Source organism: Andrographis paniculata, unplaced genomic scaffold, assembly GCF_009805555.1.
Source record: "Andrographis paniculata isolate CXL003 unplaced genomic scaffold, ASM980555v1 Contig34END, whole genome shotgun sequence".
NCBI lineage: Eukaryota > Viridiplantae > Streptophyta > Magnoliopsida > Lamiales > Acanthaceae > Andrographis > Andrographis paniculata.
The window spans coordinates 524436-548001 of record NW_026137567.1 but is presented as its reverse complement, the minus strand read 5'-3'; the positions used below and the strand labels follow the sequence as shown (position 1 = coordinate 548001).

General features: G+C 33.7%; 1 protein-coding gene across 1 annotated transcript; it reads right to left on the bottom strand.

The window, feature by feature from the left end:
- Window positions 1–21916: 21916 nt before the first annotated feature.
- On the bottom strand, window positions 21917–22411 carry LOC127248846 (uncharacterized). Its single transcript, XM_051271390.1, has one exon. The coding sequence runs from the start codon at window positions 22409–22411 to the stop codon at window positions 21917–21919; it is 495 nt and encodes a 164-aa protein (XP_051127347.1).
- Window positions 22412–23566: the final 1155 nt, after the last annotated feature.

The window sequence follows — 23566 nt, the reverse complement described above, 5'->3', positions numbered from 1 at the left end:
AATTATTTGTGCAAGTAGTCAAGCGAAAGCTAGATTGCGAGTAGATAACAGACATACGTGTGACCATCGCGTTGACGCGTCAATTAGTACCATAAATTACTTGAAGGGTCCACACGGTGGATCTATTGGTCCACAAATATCACCCTGAATTCTTTCCAAAAAAGTTGGGGATTTAAATCCAACCTTTGTTGGAGCTGGCATGATTATTAACTTCCCTTGGGAACAGGCAACACAAGCAAATTCATTCAAACTCAAAATATTTATCTTTTTCAATGGGTGGCCATTTGAATTTTCAACAATTCGCCTCATCATTACATTGCCAGGATACCCAAGTCGATCGTGCCAAGTTTTAAATTCGCTAGCAGCCATTTGGTCTACTAGGTGATATATTTCAACGGCACTGACTTTTAAATAATATAAGCCATAAGAAAATGATGACAATTTTTCTTTTACAATTCTTTTGCCATTCACAATTTGAGTTATCATGAGATACTTATTTTCTGCCTCATTCAATGTTTCAATGCGATACCCATTTTTCCGAATATCACTGAAGCTCAGTAAATTACTTCGTGCTTTGCTCGAGAACAGGGCATTTTCAATTGCCATCTTTGTCCCTTTAGGGAGAAACACAATAGTTTTTCCTGAGCTTTCAATCATTTTTTATGCACCACTGATAGTAACAATAGTGGTCTTTCCCATATTCAAATGAGATAAATGACTTTATTATTTAAGAATTTTGTGAGTCGTAGCAGTGTCGATAAGACAAATATTGTCATCGGCTCCAAATATTTGACATCCATATCTTTGCGAGAAGGTAAAAATAGTAAAAATACTGGTATTAGTAACATAATCAAAATAGACTTATATTATAGGGGTAATACAAAAAGGGGGACAAAAAACATCAAAATAACAAAACAAATACAACATTTCGTCATTTAACATCATAAGCTATGTCAAGCAGATCATCGGCATCCAGGTGCCTGATATTTTCATTAATCACATCATCGAATGTATCATCGTGGGTAGCGTGATTTGTTTCGGGGCGATTCTTCCTTGCCTTTTTTTCGAGGCCCAATACAGTTCAACCAAGTGACTGGTTGTGCGACAAACATGGGCCCAGGGCCTTTGATTCCACACCGGGTGCACACTCGTCATTGTTTCTGTTTCTCCCGGTGTTGAACCTTTGTTGAGATTTATACGGCCTTTTATCATTATAACGCCGATTTGGAACATATCGGGATCTGTTCTGATAATTATTGTGACCGTATGCGTTTGTCCGGCCCCGGCTGCGATTCTAATTTCAATCGCGATCAATTCGTTGATTTTCTGACCTGCCCACGAGCACGCATCAGATTTTCTGGTTGTATTGCATTTGCCTCGGGAAATAGATTTGTACCTGTCGGCCGAGATTCATGATTTTCTAACAACAATTCATTTGTTTTGTTCGGCTACCAAAAGACAGGTAATCAGCTCTGAATATTTCTGGAAACCTCTTTTGCGATACTGCTGCTGCAAAACCATGTTAGAAGCATGAAAAATGGAGAAATTTTTCTCCATCATATCAGATTCAGATATATTCTCGCCACAGTGGCGCAACTGTGATGTTATTTTAACCATTGCAGAATTATATTCTTGAACTGTTTTAATGTCCTGAAGCCGTAGGTGATAACTTGTCATTAGTTAGTTTTAATTTGTACAAATCCACAGGGAATTTATATACGAAAATCAGTGAGTGATGTATATAGAAAATGATCAGATATAGTAGATTTTGTAGTTGTAGACCCTGAGTAGTTATCACAATTATTTATACTCTTTTTACTGGTGAGTTTCCAGGTCGAACACAAGGATTTTAGGTCATAAATTTCAAATGGTGAAGATCTTGAAAAAGCGATGAGAATTGCTGGAAAGGATCCACTTGCGGCGGATCAAAACTTCTAGTCTATTTGAAAGCGGTAAATAAGCGGTAAAAGAGGTGAGCGGAAGCGAGCGAAGCGAAGGTGTAAAGTGAAGTGCCAGCGGTAGCCAGATGATCGGGACATGAGCGAAAGCGGGGACCGAGTGAACGGGACATGGATGAATGGCGGTTACCAAGTGAACGGGATATGAGTGGGTGGCACATTATTATATATATATATGCATATAGGTGAGCGACAGAGAGTGAAGGAGAGGTGTTGTGTCTGACTTGTACGTTACTAAATGGATAGATTCTCCTGGATGTAATGAGCGAATTGTGTAAGTGTGTTAACGAAAATATATGTATATTACGGAAACGGTTAGAAAGAGATGATGTAATTATATAAATTGAAATGTAAAGAATTCATAACATTGGAATTTGACCTTAAGGGATTTATAACAAGACTTCAATGACATCCAGAATCGGAATATTATAAGAAAGAAAACCTACTGTCACTAGGAATCTCTGTGACCTAATAGACCACCGTCTATGCCCCATTAATTATCCCAACTTCCGCCTCATTAGTGACTTTACCCTTCTATTACCTCTTTTTAATCAAAATTGAATTCAGAACAGTAGTTAACAAGGCTCCCGCGTACTTAACTACATTGAACTACCTTGAAATTGTTTTTGGCGCAAAACAAGGCTCAAATTAATCAATTCTTCTCATGCTCTGAACCAGTTAAATGAAGTTCTTTAAATTCAAAGTTTATATAAGTATGGATAAAGTGTGGAAGAAATGAGGATGGAGAACTGAATGATATTTCATTAATTACTACAAAAGCTGGTAAAACTAGAACTACAAAGCTGTAATTGAAAGTAGTAATCTAATCTAAGAAAACGGTAAAGACTTGGCCAAGGGATGAGGGAAATCCCTACTTCCTTGGCCATTCATGTGGAGAACTCTCTTACACGGTTGGAGCTCTCGGAGACAGGAAGACGATTGGACTACAAAAAGTAATTGCGAAAAGTACTCCTAAAATCAAAGTTATTTACATAGAGATATCTTGCCCTATTTATAGTAGGTGAATTGGGACGGTTGCAAGCAGTTGCTGGGCGGTTTCAACCGCTGGGTAGTTAGGCGGTTGTTGGTTGTTATTCTGTTGGAGTAGTTGTTGGCCATAACTCACAAGGTGCCCACTTCGCTTGCATTGAATTGTAAAGGCTCAGATCTTCCTCGTTTGCTAGAGCTGGAGGGCATCAGCGCAGCTAGGCTCATTTGTGCTGGCTGGAAATGAAATGGCTAAACCGCTGCAGTTGGGACACTTAGTCGAAATCTGGTGACGCTCTGCAGCGTTGGGTGTCTGGGTTGTCGCTTGCAAGCGGGAGGGGCTATCGCTTGTGAGCTGTAGAATCGCTTGCTTCTCGTGCCTTAGTCTTTTTCAGTAGATATTCTAGGCGCTTGCGAGCGGAGGAGGCTATCGCTTGTGGTGCATGCCTTAGCTTTTCTGGTACCAGACTACCGCTTAAAAAGGGCAAAAATCGTTAATAATCTCAACAACGAAGTCTGGATCATGCCAAGCGATATAGATCAATAATGTATGCCATTAATGGGTTATTATGATGGTTTTTATACAGAAACTCGAGTAATACACAGTTTTTTCAAACTAAGAATATGCCCATATTTGGAGTCATCAGTAGGCTTTGACATTCGCTTCGTGCCATTGGCAACAATATCAGCCTCAAGTGATCGTATTTTTCTTTCAATCTCTCCCACAATTCAAGTGGGGATTTCAGTGTGACATATTGCATTTTCAGTGCCTCATCGATGTGATGGCACAAAAAGATCATGGCTTTTGCACGATCTTGGCTCGGGGAATTTTTATCCCGGACAATGGTATTTTCCAAGCCCATTGATGCCAGATGCATTTTAATATCGCGAGCCCAGACCATATAATTTTGGCCAGAAACGAGGAGAGGGAGAAATTCCTATTTGGCAAGGTTAGTCATAATAAACAGATAAAATATAAAATATTACCTTGTGAAAATTAAAATACACAATCGTACTGATAATATGTATAAGATAGGATTAGCCAATAAAAATATTAATTATTTCTACCGTTAACCACTATTTTATATATTGTATATAATATAATATAGGGTAAACTGTTTTTTTAGTCCCGTAAGTGGAGCCTGTCGCAAACTAGTCCCATAAGTGAAAAATTTTCGCTGTTTTAGTCCTCCGGCGCCGGAGATGCCCGCGTGGCTCGCCGGAGGTGACGTGTCCGCCAGGTGTCGCTGACCTGGCGGACACGTGGATTTTTTTTTTTTTTTTCATTTCTTAAATTTTTTTTAAAATTTATTTTTAATCTATTTTTAATTTTATTTGTATTTTTTTATTTGGTCCGATTAAAAAAAATTAAAAAATTAAAAAATTTAAAAAATATGAAAAAAAAAATCCACGTGTCCGCCAGGTGTCGCTGACCTGGCGGGACACCTGGCGGACACGTCACCTCCGGCGAGCCACGCGGGCGTCTCCGGCTCCGAAGGACTAAAACAACGAAATTTTTTCACTTATAAAATTTGCGACATGCTCCACTTACAGGACTAAAATAGTAAAGAAGGTCAGTCACGGAAAAAAACAGTTTATCCTATAATATATATATATATATATATGTAATAGGGGTATATATATGTATGCAGCAGTGTATATAGATTAATATATATGATGTGCGTTATATGTATAATAAGTATATGGATGTATCTATATATATTAAATAATGAGATGTATGTGTAATTAATTAAGAGAGAGGAAATGGAGTGGTGATATGAGAAAGTGGAGTAATTGTGTGATTTCATTTACCTTGTGCACATATATATATAGGAGTACAAGAGTGAAAATATATGGCAGGTAATAAGCCTTCATTGTATACACACAACACATATGTATTAGCTAGTGAAGCATCCACATATTTGCTATATGTTGTATACGTAGCTACATAATATTTACTAATTTTTTTATTAAATAAAATAATAATTATTAAATTTAGTATTATTATTAACTAATTATATATCTAATAAAAATTTGATTTTTTAAAATAATAATAGATATATATATAATAATACGAAAATTAGAATAAATTAAAAAAAATTTAAGATGATTTTTTTTTTGTGTACAAAATTAGGAGAGAGTATCTCTTGCTGATGTGGCGAAAAAAATATGACATAAAGGTTAAAAAGTAATAGAGATATTCGGCAGTGGATCCCCTGCACCCATAACCGGAGTGCTGATCTAATCTCAACCGTTTATCAGATTTAATATTAAATTGATAGTGTAGATTAATTACGAGGGAAATTATCTTTTTGTTTAATTTATTTTACCGAATTTAGATTTTTTTTTTCCTTGGGCAATTTTCTTCGCGGCGCTTTCATCTTCAACAACATAGAAACTCCATCACAGACAAAGTTGGAACAGAAATCGAACAATGAAGAAGCATTTGAATGAATCTTTGATTCATTCTTTTGGTTAAAATTTTCGTTTGTTTTGCTCAAGTTATTTGAAAGATTCGCTTTATGTAAAATTAATAATTGTTCATGTGGTTCATATTATACGTTTATGAAGTTTTTGGGATGTAAATCATGATATAAATCATGAATGTTCAGATTCTGTATCTTTTTTAGTATTTTTGTTGAGTATATAGTCTTTAATAGTTTGACAATATTTATTTATTTATTTTTTTTAATATGCTAACCAATGGAATTTAAGCTTTTTAAAGTAAAAATGAAGTAATAATATATTTTCTGTTGTATGTAGTATATGGTTCGAGTTGAAATTGAAAATATATATATATATTTTTTTTCAAAAAAGTGAGAAGGAGTTTATTAATGATTGAGAATGTCAATTCAAAGCAGAATATCTCGGAGATTATTTGATTGAGTCCCTTAAGGCTGGCAATGCTTTTAGTGTATATAAAAAATAAATTAGTTTACATATGTGAGATAATGATTTAGTATATTCTGAAATAATGACATGATTATGTTATATATTGTTGCATTACACCCTTCGTTCCAAATCAAAAGGGCCTTTAGAATTTTGTATTAGATTAAGAAATAGTAATATTTTATTAGTTAGTAGAAGTGTATAAGATTTTTTTGATATATTTGTCCTTTGATTTTATGTATAAAATAATTGTATGTGTAATGGTATACTTGTAATATAAGTAGAAGTTTAAGATATTTTGATATTAATATATGATTAATTTTTCTACAATAGAAAATAAATACTCTGAGGTGGAACAAATGAAAATAATAAAAAAAAATACTTTGAATTGAGATAGAGAGAATATATTCCATTTATTTGCTTGGAGCATTGGGTCCTATATAAGATAATATAAAATTATTTCCCATAAATATGAAAAATGCTGACTTCTGTATTTAAACTTATCAAATGTTGTGCTATATAACATAATATCAAATGCTTCCTCATGCATGCGTAAATGACGATGACAACTGAACGAAATGCTAATTTATTTTAATTAATAATAATTTTGATATTTTAATTGAAATATGTTTGGTAATACATATTTACCAAATTCTTAACATATCAAACGAGATTTTAATAATTTCTTTAATCAAAATATTTTGAAAAACTATGAAAATAATTAGGTTAACACAATTTTATAAATTATTATCCAATTTTCACTAAAGAAACAATAATCCAACAAATTCCAATATAGTAAATGCAATCTAATAATTGCATAAGGTATTAACAGTTTCAATTACATTGTCCAAATTTTGCTTACGCGTGAATTTCCATTGCATCATCCGGAGGTATATTGATTATGTATCCAAAAATATGCATACCATCATGACAGAAATAACAAAACTATATATATATATATATCTACAAAAAAAAAAAAAACAAAAAAAAAATGCACATAATTTATTAAATTGTAATTACGCAATATCTATAGAGAAATACAATTATTAGTTGAATATAAAAATGATTAAGGGGGTGTTTGGCAAATAGTTTTTCGAAGAGCTTTTAGTTATTGAACAATTTTGAGTTGTTTGATCAGTCAAAAAGGTAATTTAGGTGTTTGATAAATTAGTTTTTTGGACCAAAAAAGCTAATTTATGAAAAGCTAACTTACCCAACATTTTGAAATAGTTTTTTCTGTAAAATGTTTTTTATTCTTGATATGCCCTTAAAAATTTATTATGTATTTTACACAAATAAATATATTTTGATTATTTATTAATTATATTAGAATATTTTATTATATTATAACTTTACTTTTATAAATTTAAAATAATTAATTTTTATATAAAAATTATTTTAATTGTAAAATATATAAATTTATTAAAATCAACATAAAATAGAAAATATCAATATTAATAATTTATTTTTTTATTAAAATTACATTATATAAATTTTATACTAAAAATAAATTAAATTTATTGAAAATTATAAATATAATGAACTAATCGATAACTAACATAATAAATATATACACAAAAAATTTATTATTTTATATTTTACATCATTTTCAATAGAAAAAACTATTTATATATTTTAATAAAAATATATTATTTCTTAGATCTAACTGTAATAAAAATAAATACTTTTATAACACTTTTACAATTTTCAATAACTAATAACAAAAAATTTTAAACATTCTAAACTCAAAAGAACATAATTGAATATATTAGAAACAAATATAAAATAGAAATATCCATAATTGTCATTTTACGTATAAACAACTAATATCAAACAGTTGTTTACCAAACATTTTAATACAAACAGCTAATTGAATCAGCTAGTCAAACCAGCTAATTGAATCAGCTAATAGCTATTAGCTAATTGAATCAGCTAACAACTAACAACTATCAGCTAATTACCAAACACGCCCTAAGACTATAAAAACTATTTTGATACCCTTTAAATATAAAGGTATTTAGGGCGTGTTTGGCAATTAGCTGATAGCTGTTAGCTGTTAGCTGATTCAATTAGCTGATAGCTGTTAGCTGATTCAATTAGCTGGTTTGACTAGCTGATTCGATTAGTTGTTTGTATTAAAATGTTTGGTAAAACAATTGTTTGATATTAGCTGTTTATACGTAAAATGACAATTGAGGACATTTCTATTTTAATTTTGTTTCTAATATATTCAATTATGTTTTGAGTTTAGAATGTTTAAATGTTATTAGTTATTGAAAATCGTAAAAGGGTTATAAAAGTATTTATTTTTATTACAGTTAAATTTAAAAAATAATATATTTTTATTAAAATATATAAATAATTTTTTCTATTGAAAATAATGTAAAATATAAAATAATAAATTTTTTGTGTATATATTTATTATGTTAGTTGTCGATTAGTTTAGGGTTTAGGGTTTAGTTGTCATTATATTTATAATTTTCAATAAATTTAATTTATTTTTAGTATAAAATTTATATAATGTAATTTTAATATAAAAATAATTCATTAATATTTATATTTTCTATTTTATGTTGATTTTAATAAATTTATATATTTTACAATTAAAATAATTTTTATATAAAAATTAATTATTTTAAATTTATAAAAGTAAAACTATAATATAATAAAATATTCTAATATAATTAATAAATAATCAAAATATATTTATTTGTGTAAAATACATAATAAATTTTTAAGGGCATATAAGGAATAAAAATTTTTTTACAGAAAAAACTATTTCAAAACGCTGGATAAGTTAGATTTTCAAAAATTAGCTTTTTGGATCCAAAAAACTATACCAAAAAGCTAATTTACCAAACACCTAAATTAGCTTTTTGACTGATCAAAAACTGTTCAATAAGCTAAAAGCTCTTCAAAAAGCTATTTGCCACACACCCTCTTAAAGTGAAGCAAAAAATATCAACATCCGCTTGAAACAAAATTTTTTTTTCTTGATATACGAAGTACAAATGAAAACCGAGTCATGACGAGTCAATGTGGTATTTCATTTTGATAATATATTTTTTAACACAACCCTTATAAATTTATATTTGGTCATTCATATATCATTATATAGTTGAATGCATTGCCCAGCGTTTACAAAAGTACAGGTGGAAAAAAGTAATTATGTGCACACTTATGCATTTGAAGAATTATTTGTTAGAAAAATTGGTTGATTATGTAATCGATAAAATTTAATTCTAAATTAAATTTATAATTTTCAAAATTGATTATGCGGTGAGTTGAAATGCATATGAGCTTTATGGTAGTTATTAATAGTGTGGTTAGGCATAGCCGCGTTTACCATATACTCAGATCAAAAAATTATAATTACAATGCATGTATGATAAGTAACTATTTAAAATTTAAAAATTCAAATAATATATTTATGACCGCAAATTAAGTGTGATGTTTATGATCAGACGTTACCGATATTATGGTTGGCAGTTACCTGCCATTAAACATTGACGGTTCGACTCGGAATTAAACACCCCTAACGTTGGAGTACCTATATAAGGCCACTTACACCATTCCATTCAACACACCATCTAAGAGAGAGCTCTCTTCTCTCCGTCTCTACCTCTCTAAGTTTCCGAAAATATTTCCGGCGAGTTTCCGGTCGATATTCCAGTCACTTTCACTCATGTTCAAGCATCCCGATATAGCTCGAGTTCATATCATTTTAGTTCGCTGGAGCTCCGAAATATTGGGGTGCCACCTAATTCGGAGACGAACGTCGTTTTATCTTTAGGAACGTTGTGCCACGAACCGGAGGTACTACCGGGACATATTCATTTTTTCGGAGAGAGGTTATACTTCGACTCGACGTGATTATCGAATTTACTTCGATAAATTATTGTGCTTATCGAATTTATTTCAATAAAATTATTAAGATTATCAAATTTATTTCGATAAAATTGTCGTGACTATCGAATTTATTTTTCTATAATTATTTGATATTCTCGTGATATAATAATTTTATAACAATCATAAAAAAGAATATATTTTGATATATTGCGGGAGTATCGTCACTCGATCAAGTTGCCTACATCATGGATGTTGCCGGCAATTCGAGTGTTGGCACATCATGTATCGACGTTTCTACTGTGTCGACAGATGCCGGTCAAACGGAACAAATATTGTTTCGAGTGTGCCGATTTATGGCATTGTAGATTGAAAAATACTAATCTAAATGATATAAAATGATTAGTAAATTTCAATTTATTAAATCTTAAAAAAGTAAACACTCAAACTAAACAAGAAGTTTGTGTGGAGATTGAGTTACTGACTCTTAATAATCCTAAAAGTATAGTTGAATACTTTAAGATATGATTATCTATATAAGTGTGAAGTGAGGGCCGCTTCAAATGAAACACTTATGAATTCAAAGATGTGATCCACGACCGAAACATATCAAAATGTGAGAACAAAATGAGGTTGAGATAGAAGCATGTCAATATTATTAACTAAAATATACACAAATGTGGAATAGTTCAATGCATCGTGTCAACTAGGCCACCGGTACATACAATAATATTGACTAAGGAAGGTTCAAAGCCACAAGCTACCTATTCCGACGTGTCGATGTCTCTGGAACTGAGCTGTGTGTTTTCCTGATTAATGGATATTTCCACTTATGTAGGGAATTGTTGAAAAATCGGTTGAATATGTAATCAATAGAATTTAATTTTAAATTAAAGTCATAATTTTCGAAACCGATTATTCGGTAAGTTAAAATGCATGTGGGTTTTATGGTGGTTATTGATAGTGTGGTTAGGCATATAAATCCCGATAAATCACAGACGTGCGTACCACCTGCTCGAATCCAAAAATTATAATTACATGCATGTATGATAAATAATTATTTGAAATTAAAAAATTCAAATAATATATTTATAACCGGGAATTAAGTTGTAGTGTTTATGATCGGACGTTACCGATGACTCACGGTTACCAACCATCAAACATTGACCGTTTCAACTCGGAATTAAATACCCCTAAGGTTGGAGTGTCTATATAAGGCCACTTCCACCATTCCATTCAACGTACCATCTAAGAGAGAGCTCTTCTCTCTTCCTCTCTACCTCTCAGTTTCTGCCAATATTTTTGTTGAGTTTTCAGTCGATATTGTGGTCACTTTCACTCATATTCAAGCCTCCCGACATAGCTTGAGTTCACCTCATTTTAGTTCTCCATAGCTCTGAAATATTAGAGTGCCACCTAATTTAGAGACAAACGTTGTTTTATCTTTGGGAACGTTGCACCATGAATTGGAGGCACTACGGGACATATTTGTTTTTACGGAGAGTGGTTATATCTCGACTCGACGTGATTATCGAATTTATTTCGATAAATTATTGTAATTATCGAATTTATTTCGATAAAATTATTAAGATTATCGAATTTATTTTGATAAATTGATTATCGAATTTATTTCGATAAAATTATTAAGATTATCGAATTTATTTTGATAAATTGATTATCGAATTTATTTCGATAAAATATTATTGATTTTCAAATTTATATTCATAAATTATTTTTGATATCGAATTTTATTTTTCGATAATTATTTGATATTCTCGCGATATAATAATTTTCTAACATTATTATGGTAAAATCATTCTTGTGTGATATTTAATCTTGTTCTATACAAAAATTTGTATATTCTAAATCTCACGATGACTTGATAAAATCGGTCTGATAATGGATAAAGGTCTCCTAGGGTACTCTAGAAAATCCCTAGGTGATATTTTGTGTGTGTAAAAGTAGGATTTAGCGGAAAATTCTCTTATTGAAATAAACGAGAAAATGACTTTAAAAGGAAATTTCATTAAAATTGGAAAAGAAAGTACGAGTGAATTAAAAGAAAAATAGTAAAAAAAGTAGAAAAATGTGTAAAAAAGGATAAAATACTGAAACAAACCCGTTCATGACTTTTTTTGAGACTAAGGACAAAATTAAAATAATGAACTCTTAAATAAATACTCCCTCCGTCCCAATACAATAATCTTGTTTACCATTTTTGTTCGTCTCAAAACAATAGTCTTATTTCCATAAATAACCATATCACCATAAAACTAACCCTACTTTTTCATTTTTATTACACAATTACCATTACTTTTTAGTTTTTACACTAATACACTCACAAGGGCAAAAAAGTTTTTTATCCATACTTTTTAGCAATTACCAATATAATATCAATATTCCTTAAATCCCGTGTCGAACCCAATTAAAACTATAGTTTTGAGACGGAAGGAGTATATATTTATATTAATATAATAATACATATATTTTATTAATATGTTTAAATTTAAATTTAACAATAAAATTATTTTTTTATATATTAGAGGATCAAAATATAAATATAAAATTAATGTGATATTTTTAATACTCTATCCGTCCTTTAACAATCTATCAATTTTTCCATTTTGGTCCGTCCCATAACAAAGTATCAATTTTTCCATTTTGGTAAGTATCAATTTTCTTTTTCTTGTAATTGTACTATTTATCTAACATTACAAATACCCTTCCAATTTACAATATATTACACAAATGCCATTACCTTTATATCATACAATACTAATAGAGTTAATTTAATCTTTTTACCTTTATTTCTACTTTATCCTAATATAATACCAATATTTCTAAAATTTCGTGCAAAAAGCAAATGAATATATAAATATGGGAGGGAGGAAGTATAAATTAATTTTTAATAAAATAAAAAATTGATTCAATAATTTTTAAGGAATTATCTTTTTATATACATAGTAAAAAACTTAGAGGAAATTCTCCAATCAAAAATATTTATAGTGTTTATAGAATACACAATTTTTTAAAAATATTACTAAAAAAATATAATCAAATATGTAAATTTAAATATATAAACATAAAAATAAAATAATAAAAAAACGAGACTTTCTATTATATTTTAATAATTTTACATAACTTACAACAAACATATATAAAATTATAAAATTAAATAAACAAACTAACAAATAAATACGTAATTAATAAAATAATTCAAAAGATTAATATAAAAAATAAATGAAAAATATATTTTTTATTCAAAAGTTTTTTTTTTTATATTCAATAATTTTTTAAAATAATAATAGTATATATTTATATATTAGCATATATATACATATATATATTGGAGGCCAATAAAAATGGGCCTTGGCCCATGGCTAGATCTATACTTTAAAGATAAAATACTAAAAACTGTTGTGTTGTTGAAAATTTAATTCAAATTTACTTCATTAATTACACATTGCCCCCTTTATTAAAGCAATGAAAATTTTCCAACTCTTTCAATAATCAACAACTCCTTGAGCGCTTTTATACTTAATCTCTCTCGTGACAATTGAATTATTTTTATTTTTGTCTGTACTATAATATAGATATTTTTTTATTTTGGGTAAAACTTAGTAAATCAAAACATACTTAACAAATATAAATTAATTTAATTAACTACATAATATATAACATCATAAATACGTAAGATCCACTCAAAATTTCTTTATTTCTATCTCTTTTCTTAAAAAAAATAAATATTTTTATTTATATTTAAAACCCCACATCTTTTATAAAATTAATTTATATTAATTATAAATAAATAAAAGTATTTTTTAATTACTTGTATTATAAAAAATTTTATTATTTACAAAATGATATTCATATTGCATATATTTTTTATTGCTACATAATTTTTAAAATATTTGAATATATATTTTAATTTTTTAATCATATCTATTAAATTTACTTTAAAACTATCAATATTATTAATTACATAAAAAATAATAAAATAATATCATAACTCATTATTATTGACTAATTAAATATTCTTACCTTAAATATCATGTCTGTAATCAAAGGGTTCAATTATTATGGAACGGAGAGAGTATCATTTAGTAACCAGCATAACCCCCTAGCTCAATTAATATTACGAGGATAACTCCAAGTTTTTAATTGTTAGGTATTATGTCCTCTCGAGTAACCTCTAAGTGGTTTTACAGAACAACCTCCACCTCTTTAATGACTATTAATATTTCAGTCGTTACATATTTCTATCATTTTTTTGTAAGGCTGCGGATTTTTCGTAGCAACTTGTGCCCTTTTCTGCTGAACTTATTCAACTTGGGCCTCACTTCTCAATCATGGGCTGCTGCCTCATTCATTGCGTGGGCTTTTTTGAATTTGGGCCGCTCCACTCATTTGGGCATTTCCACCAAAATCATTTTCCGGACCCAACATATTGCCCCCTCCAAAATGGGATAGAAATTAAATCTTCATTTCGTCACATTTTTGGATGTGATGAAACAAGTCTATTGCCACTGCCTTGCTCAATATTGGGAAAAACATTACTTCAATTCTTCTAACCTCCTTCACGTTCACACATATAATTTCCCACTCTCTTGAAACCGTTGCCGATACAACCATTGGAAAAGCCATTCACCCATTTTCTCTCTTAACTTCCATTATTGTCGATGGCTTCCAATAAGTCAACATCCACCGACTAAAACTCTCCATCCAACGGTTCAAACCCCCGCCCGATGGTTTTTCCGCAATCAATTCATAGCTATCCACTGGTTCCAATGACGGTTGATCCGCTGTCTCCGCTCTGTCTTTTTTCTTATGGTGCTCAAGGACTCCTTCCCTTGGCAAAAGATGCTGCCGACGCTGAAGCCCAGAAGAAGTTTCTTCTTAAGGCAGGTAAGCTCCCGATTATTCAGTCTTAGTTGAAAATTGATGCATTTTCTTTCAAATTTTCTCGCATTCCTAGCAACTCAACTAGCTTTAGTACTTTGGTAAAAAGATTAAACCCTATTTTGGGCGCACATGGAGGGATTTAGGGATCTATGGCTTGATAGACTTATGCACCCACCACCTTCCACATAATAGTGCGTTAACTAGGGTTCTTCTCTGTTATTGGGATTCTAAGCTAAATGCTTTTGTTTTTCCCTTTGGTATTCTTAGTCTCACAGTGATTGATGTGACCATGATCTTGGGGCTTCAAGTGAAAGGTCTAGGACCTCATTTAATGGCTTCCAAGATGTTCGTTCCCCTTGATTTCTCCAAACCATATACCAACAAGACTACTTCTAATGAATTCATGGCCCAAAACACCCTAACTGGTGATGTAGATCCTCCGGAGAATAATGCATTGTTATTCTTTTGGTTTAGAAAATACTTTGCTTGTTTTGTTTCTAAAGGCGTGGGTAAGTGTTATACCTTTGATAAATGATTTTAGCTAAATTAAAACAGTGAAAAGGGAATTTATATTGAGTTTTAATGAGTGAAGTTTGCATTATTGAACATGTTCAGATATAGATAATGAAAATGAAGTTGTAGTCATGAATCACATTATAAAAATTATTTATACTCTTTTTACTGGTGAGTTTCAGTTCGATCATAGGGATTTTATTTTCGAAATTTAATCATGAATTTCATGAGTTAAGCGTAGAGAAAAAGCAATAAGTCTGGCTCGCTCACAAGCGAGCCAAGGAGTTAACTAATACAAAAAATTTAAAAGTAAAGTGGGTAAAGATGAGCGAACGGTGAGACATTCAATCACGGTAGTGTACGCGCGATAGGTACAGCGAGAACGATGATGAACGAAAGTGAGCGGGTGGAAAAAAGAGGACTATAAAAATAAGATTGTCGATAGGTGAGAGATATGGGGGATCCGGTTATGCTGTGTGTGATTTGTATGTTCTTAGATGGCTGGAATTTCATGGAGGTAATGAGCGAGTGATGACAGTGAGTAAGAAAAACATATATTTATAACACATAATGATAGAAGAAGTGAATGTAATTGTGCAGAATGATTAACACATAAATTGAATTCGCTGGTACTTGACCTTAAGGGATTTACAACAAGACTTCAATGACGTCCATAATAAGAATACTATATGCAAGAAATGCTACTGTCGACATTTCTGTGACCCAATAGACAAGCGCCTATGCCCCATTAATTATCTTAAATCTCAGTCTCATTGATGGCTTTACCCTTCTGTTTCCTCTTTTTAATCAAAATCGAATTCAGATCAACAGCTAAGTAGGTCGACAAGGCTCCCGCGCACTTAACCATATTTTACTACCTAAATTCTGTTAATGAATACGACACGAATCTAGGCTTAGATAATTGCTTATTCTATGTTCTTCCTCAACGAAAAAAAATTCTAATCTCTACATTTTGACGCAAATATGAAGCATCGATGAAAATGAATATGAAGAAACCATGATATTTCATTAACTACTAAGAAAATAGTAAAGATCTACATTACAAAAGCAGTAACAAAGCTGTAAATCAAAACCAGTAAACTATTCTATAAAACAGTTAGGTGAGCGGCCAAAGGAGGAGAAGATCTCAACTCATCTGGCTATTCCTATCTTAAAAACTCCCTTACAGGGTTGGAGTTGTCAGAAAACACTAGAATATGTAGAAAAATAAGAAATGAAAGTAGTGTATCTATATCGATTACAAATGCAATATGTCCCTATTTATAGGTCTATGGGATCGGCAACTGTAGAGCAGTTGAGCGGCAGTTGAAACCGCTAGGCAGTTAAGCGGTTAATGGTGGTTAATCAGTCAAAGCAGTTGCACTGGCCTTAACTCATTGAACACCGCATCGTTCGCTTTGGAATGTAAGGACACAAATCTTCCTCGCTTGCCTGGATGGCTGGAGGGCAATAGTGCAGCTCAAGCAATGCTGTTGTCGCTGGTTGGTAGTGAAATGGCTGGACCGCTGAGAGATGAACACTTAGTCGATATTTGGAGTGGTCCACTCTTGTTTTTGTGGCGGCGGATGTCTGGTCGCTGGCGCTGGTGCAAGCGGTAAAAACGTCGCTTGCCAAGTCGGAGCACCATCGCTTGAGTTTCAATACTTAACTTTTCTAGGCCAAAAACATCGCTTAAAAAGGCCAAAAATATTGATAATCTCAACAGACGAGCTCTGGATCATACCAAGCAAAAAAAATTAATAAAGTGTGCGGTAAATAAGATATTCTGATGGTTTTCATATAAAAAATTCAAGTAATACACAGCTTTGTCAAGCGAAAATATGTTGTTATTTGGAGTTATCAAACCTCCTCACACTAAACCTTTGTTCGTCCTCGAACAAACTCAATCGCGTGAATAAAAGGGTTAACCCGTTCAAGGCAGTCAAGTATTGCATAAGATCAGTGCCATGGTTGTGAATAAACTGAATCTTGAATATAAGCAATTGATATTTAAGCATTCAAAACTTGTCAAACTGATTTAACATGAGAGGAGTCATCCAGGCATAATCAATTTTGTTCGCTCAGCGGGGACTCTTTTTTTGATAAAGGAACCTTCAACCGAAATGTGCGGAATTTTTTTTATATCGCTTATTATATTTCGCGATGGGTCACAAAGTTTCAAACAAACATTGTGTCTGCTCGTGACCTTAATTGATTTTCATCGCACCTAGGCCTTTTCAGTCTGTTTAATAATAGATCCTCCCCGTTTCGTTTACATCATTTCACAAACCATATTTAAGAACTTCCCTTTTCAGTGTCATTTTATTTGAGCGAAGTCAATAGAAATCAGTTTTCTTGCTCTACTGAGTATGAAAAAATTGAAACGAATGGGGCACTAACTTTTTTAAGTCATATCAGTGGGTACCTGGTTTAACTCAACATTCACATTATTGAATAAGGTCAATGAAAAATTACTAAGTTTAGCATTCACAAATTGTCTAAACCTACTCTAAAACATATCATAAGTCTAACGCAATGATGTATTAAACAAATTTCAAGTAATAACACATGCTTACAGTTATGATAGGTACACACTATTGAAAAGTTCAACTTGTTACGAAAAATCCGTTGTGTCATTGATCATAAAATATTTATGTACATGCCTTGCCATTCTTTGCCAAAATATGTACAAGACAGGAGAAGGATCCTAATTATTTTTCGTTGGGCTCCGAGGATCCACATCCTGTCCGAGGAAGGTTGTTGACCAGCTACCGCACTAGTTTCTCTAGTCATTGTTGGCTCCTACTGAGTCAAGATGTTATTCCATCATGATTGCATTTTTCTGGGTAACAGTTGCGAGAGCTTTTAAAATATTGCTCTGTCTACTTTCGAGGCTCTTCAGCTTCTTCCCCAGGATTGTAGCTTGGGACTCCAGCCTTCCAACAACGACTCTAGTGCGATAGTCATAGAGCTTTCGGAAGCCAGGTGGTTAGCCAGATTTTTGACATGATTGTCGATCAGTGATTGCAAAAGAACATATTGTCTAAGTAGCGCTGCATCGAGGTCATCTAGTCGTCTTTTGATCGGTTCAAATGCTGTGCGAGGGGCAGAAATTCTTGCCTCATTGGTCACTGGTGACTGTCGCCCGGAAGCGGAACTGTGTCCACCCGCTCTGGTTCTTCCTTTAAGGAATCGCGTCCTGGCTCAGGGGTGACTTCTCTCAAGTATACTAGCTTCCTCCCTGCCTCATACTCCCGTTGCACTGCTTTCTTAGCTTCAAAGTATTTTCTGAATTGCAGCTGGAGTTGGGTCAACAGCTTCCACCATCTGAGAAGCTTTGCCAACACCTTCATTTTCCTTTTTTCATCTCTACGAGCAGCCGAGCCTGTCGCTTCTTGAATTGCCTTTCCACTTCATCCTCCTCCTCACCGATGATGGTTTTGTCTGATTTAGTTGAGGACGGAGTCAGAGTTTTTGCTAGTGTCGTTTTCTTCATCAGTGTTTGGGGGCTGTATGGCATGGGTTCTTCTTCAGCTGCCTCCAGAGTTGTTGGCTCTGTCACTTTAGGAGACACCTGCAAAATAGGCAGCGATGTTATTACTGCCTCGACCCTGTTGGTTTCATCAGTAGATTCAGCGGTTGTTGCAGCGGGGACCTCAGCGGCTTGGTCTTTGAATGATTCCACAGTAACATCTATGCCCCAATAATTTTTTCTGTGATGACGGTCTCCTACTCCTCCACTATTCCAACAGCAGTTGGCTCTCCAACCCCAGACTAGTTAACAAGAATGGGTTCATCGCCAGTTGTTCCAGCAATAGTTGGCTCACCCACCCCCTGCTGGTTAAAGGGAGTAGGTTCATCGTCAGTTGGAATAACTTGTTGGAGTGGTGTCGCTTTGCGCGGCTGGCTCATTGACGATGGTCTCTCAGGTTGGGTGGTGGGCTCTCTAATTATGATCCCTTTCTTTAAACAATAAAGCAAGACCATATCTGATTTGTCCTTTTCCTCCACCGGTTTGCCATTCCCTTTCTCTTTCCTAGTTAGCTTCCGAGGGGACTTCTTCAGTGCCATCTTCACCCTTGGTTTCTTAAAAATTGGCTCAGGAGAAGGGTCTTCTTTCCTCTTTGTCCTATTCTTGCCAACGGCCTTCTTTGGATCTTTTCCACCCTTATCACTCCGGGCCTCATCCTCGCCAAATATTTTTCTTCGCTCCTCAACCTCCTGAGCAAATAGAGAAGCGATCCATCTTCCTCAGCTGCAACGGCTTCCTCAGAGACTGTCCTCTCGAAATCGTGTTCAACGGCGGCCCTTTCTGGTTCGGCCTCCGACGCCAACTTCTCTTCTTCCTCACCCTCTGTGCCAAGCAGAAAATATCCTCTCCACCAACTTTCATCTTTTTCTTTGGCATAGGGGAAGGAAATGTCATTTTTTTTTCCTCTTCCTCTCCTTGGGATCAAGCTAAACCCCTTCGACTCTAGCCATAACTTATGAAACGCCGCTGGCTGGAGCGGTTTCATTTGGAGCTCTGAGGCTAGAGTTGGCATATCAACTCCCGCTCGCTTGCATAGCTCTGTAGGGTCCCGTGATCCAATGTTCGGTCAATCTTCTTGCCTGCCAAGATGTCTATGTAGATGACGGAACCCATCTCTATGTCAGCCTTTTCTTCAAAGATGGAATATTGCACGACCAGATATTCGGGCCTGATGTCGGTTGTGTGAGAGGTTATCATAACCCTGCTCAGCAACCATTTCACCTATTCTTTCTTTTCATCATCCACTGACCCAAACTTCAAATTTTGCTTTTCGTACTCAGGGGTGGATTGAAGGTCCTGTAAAGCAACTGCAGCTCCAGCAAGCTGCATCTCTCTACTACATTCATCTTATCTTCCATCTTCTTCGATGAGTAGCGGAATGGCCATTCGAAGACTCGGTTGATTCGTCTCACAATCCACCCATTTTCCTCTGACGTAGATGCTTTGGGGATTCTTGGCTTGGCTCATATTCACGTAGAATTCCCTCACTAGCGATACATCCACTGGATCCTTAGGATTTTGGATTAACCAAGTCAGGCCCCATTCTTTATCCATTCCGCAAGTGGTTCTGAGACAATCTCAGTGGCGAATCCTCTATCGTAGAGGATTCCCATGGCCTTCGTCATTTTGTAGGCCACCGCCGCTTCAAAGTGCATCAAGTCATAAACTCCAGCTGCTAACACAGACTTTGCAATCTCGGCGGCGTCCTTCCTAGAAATCTTCTCAGAGAAGAAGGCCTTCATCTTCTCTACTACCACTTGTCGAGCGAAATTTTGTTCAATCTCCCATATACTGAAATCCTTGAGTCTTTTATAGTTTAACCACCAGTCGCTCACCGGATACCTCTACTCGGTTTCGTTTGTATATTCAAATCTGAGGTAGTCCACCGGGAACACTAGGATGTATTTCTGAACTTCACAGATTTCAGCTTCCTTAGCTCGCTCCAGTCCTCAGTCAACTCCAAGACTTTTGTTCGCTTGTAATAAGCCTCTGGTGGTGCTGGTTCAACCAATTCCCCCGAGCTTCTTTGGAAAGTATCCTTTCAATTCTCCTCAAAATTTTTGCTTCAACTTTCTTAATTCCTCCTTCACACGTCTCTTTCTCTTGCTTGGACCTATTATGATTACTTAAATAGCCTAGGGCTTTTCAGAACTTCAGTAAGAACAGAGCAAAGACAAAATAATCTCAAACCAGAAATATTAATTCCAAAATGGATAAACAATCAACTAAACAGGTAGAAATACTCTAAATCTCGCTGATTTGAACCCTATTTCTTTCTTCCAAAACGAAACAAAATACTCCAGGGAAAGTTCCGTAGTGAAAATGGGAGAAAATCACAAACATAGAAAATCCATTTAAAAATTGAAAATTGATCCTTAGAAAGTAAGAATATCATATATTATATCTAAATAACGGACTCAGATTCACAGAAAATCAAGTTTGAGAAACTTTGCAAAAGTTCGCTAATCAGTAAGTTTTCGCAAAAATAATTTTTGATTCTATGTTTTTGAGTGTGAAATCGGAAGAAATAAACCACAAAATCAAGTAATAAGGCAATAACAGACCTAGATCTTACCTCAAATTTTATTAAAATCGGTTGAAAGACGAAGATTTTTTGAATTTGAGAACACGGAGAAATTTCGGTTTCTTTTTTGCGTATTGAAGAAGTTACTGCTAGGGTAAAAGTGAAAATGACCGACTGGTGGGTTATTTATAGAGGAGAGATTTTGTGCTCACTTAATGGGTGACGTAAGCGACGGATGGTTCAGCTTCTAGTCAGTCTAGTATTATATTAATATAAAGGCATAAAGGCGGGATATTGGGCTGGTGAACAATTAAAGCAATTACTTATAATTTATCCTACATATGACAGACAAACGATTGGGACATCGGTACTGGGTGAGCAATAACAATTCTCCAGCATATATCATAGTGAAACAAGTGGAGTGAGGGCTGGCTTGGGTCAGACTTAAGTTAAAAGTTAAAAATCTACCTAAGTTATTTTAGAAAAATGATATAAAACCAATTAAATTTTACTCTAATGAAAGCGATAAACTACCTAGGAAAACGATAATTGTATTCCTATGTGAAAGCGATAAACTAACTAAAAAAAAGCAAGAATCTAATAACTAAGAAAGCAATATAATGCTAATCAAGAAAACAATAAAGTTCTAACTAAGAAATCGATATAATTTTAACTATAAAAACGATTAAAGAAAGCAATTGACATTTTTTCAGATATAAGATTAGGCAATTCTGGATTTCGGATAAGTTTTGATCATGGAACGAGCTATTGAACTTCAATCAGATCAATCACTGCCTCGGCCTGCTGCAATACAGACCCTTCTATATACAGTTTCAGGTTTGCTCCATTGACTAGGAAGGAAGCACTTTCCCTCGGGTTATCTACATCGCTGATTCTGATGGCTCTGCTTGGCAGCACTTGTCTAACAATATACGGTCCAGTCCACCTAGATTTCAACTTTCTTGGGTACAAGTGAAGCCTAGAATCAGATAGTAAGACCTCGGATCCCTTAGTGAATTCTTTCTTCTTCAATTTCCTGTCGTGATAGAACTTCATCATTTCCTTATAGATTTTTGCACTTTTGTATGCAAAATACCAGAACTCGGTTAAATCTAATAATCGCTCTATGCGCTTCTGTTGGGCTGGCAACAGATCAAAATTCAAATACTTGATTGCCCAGTACATGCGATATTCGAGTTCTAGTGGAAGGTGGTTTGCTTTTCCATATACCAATCGATAAGGGGACATCCCAATTGGCATCTTGAAGGCTGTTCTATATGCCCATAGTGCATCATCCAATTTCTCGACCTAGTTCTTGAGACTCTTATTGACTGTGGTATGGAGGATATGTTTGATTTATCTGTTGGAAACTTCCACCTGACTGCTTGCTTGTGGGTGATTGGGAGTAATTAGATGTTGGCGAATACCACACTATTGAAGGTAGGATTGTAGTGTCTTATTCAAAAAATGGGTGCCTTCATCGCTGATAATAGTCGTTGGAACCCCGAATCTCGAAAAAATGGTGTACTTTAGGAAGCGGATCATTGAGCAAGAATCATTGGTAGGGAGCTTTTGCGCTTCAACCCATTTGCTCACATAATCCACCACCATCAGAATATAGAGCTTTCCATTTGAGTTCGGAAATGGTCTCATAAAGTCTATTCTCCACACATCAAACAATACCAAAAATAAAATTCCAGGCTGAGGTATCTCATCTCGGTTCGAGATATAGCATAATCTTTGACACTTGTCGTAAGCTATGGCAAACACATCAACATCTTTATGTAGGGTTGGCCAATAGAAGTGAGAATACAAAACTTTGGCATCTGTGTGGTGACTAGTGAAATGCCCTCCTGCATGGGATCCATGACATTCATTCAAGATTATGCAAACCATGGCTCCTTACCCTGCACAAGGAACAACTTCTCATTAGGAAAAGAATTATTAATACCTGAGGATATGTCATCTGGTTGTCGAAGTCTGCTTAGATGATAAGCTACAAAGTGTTCCTTCCCATTCCGGTCCTTGATTTCTATATCCAACTCTTGGAGTAAAAGAACCCAATTAATCAAGCGGACCTTGGTCTTCTCTTTCTCCATCAAATATTTGATTGTTGCATGGTGATAACTAAAATTTGACTTATATTGCAATTTGCATACAGATTCACACGGAATTTTTATTCGAAAATCAATGAATAGAATTTTATAGGGAAACAATCAGATATAGCGATTTTGTGTGGTTGTAGACCCTGAGTAGTTATCAAAATTATTTATACTCTTTTTACTGGTGAGTTTCCAGGTCGAACACAAGGATTTTAAGTCATGAATTTCAACGGTGGAAATCCTGGAGAAAGCGACGAAGGATACAAGAAAGGATCCGCTTGTAGCGGGCCCGAATTTTAACTACTGAAAGTGG

Excerpts from the sequence above, each read along its gene's own strand:
- LOC127248846 (XM_051271390.1), bottom strand. The coding sequence starts at position 22,411 with ATGCCAATTGGGATGTCCCCTTATCGATTGGTATATGGAAAAGCAAAC.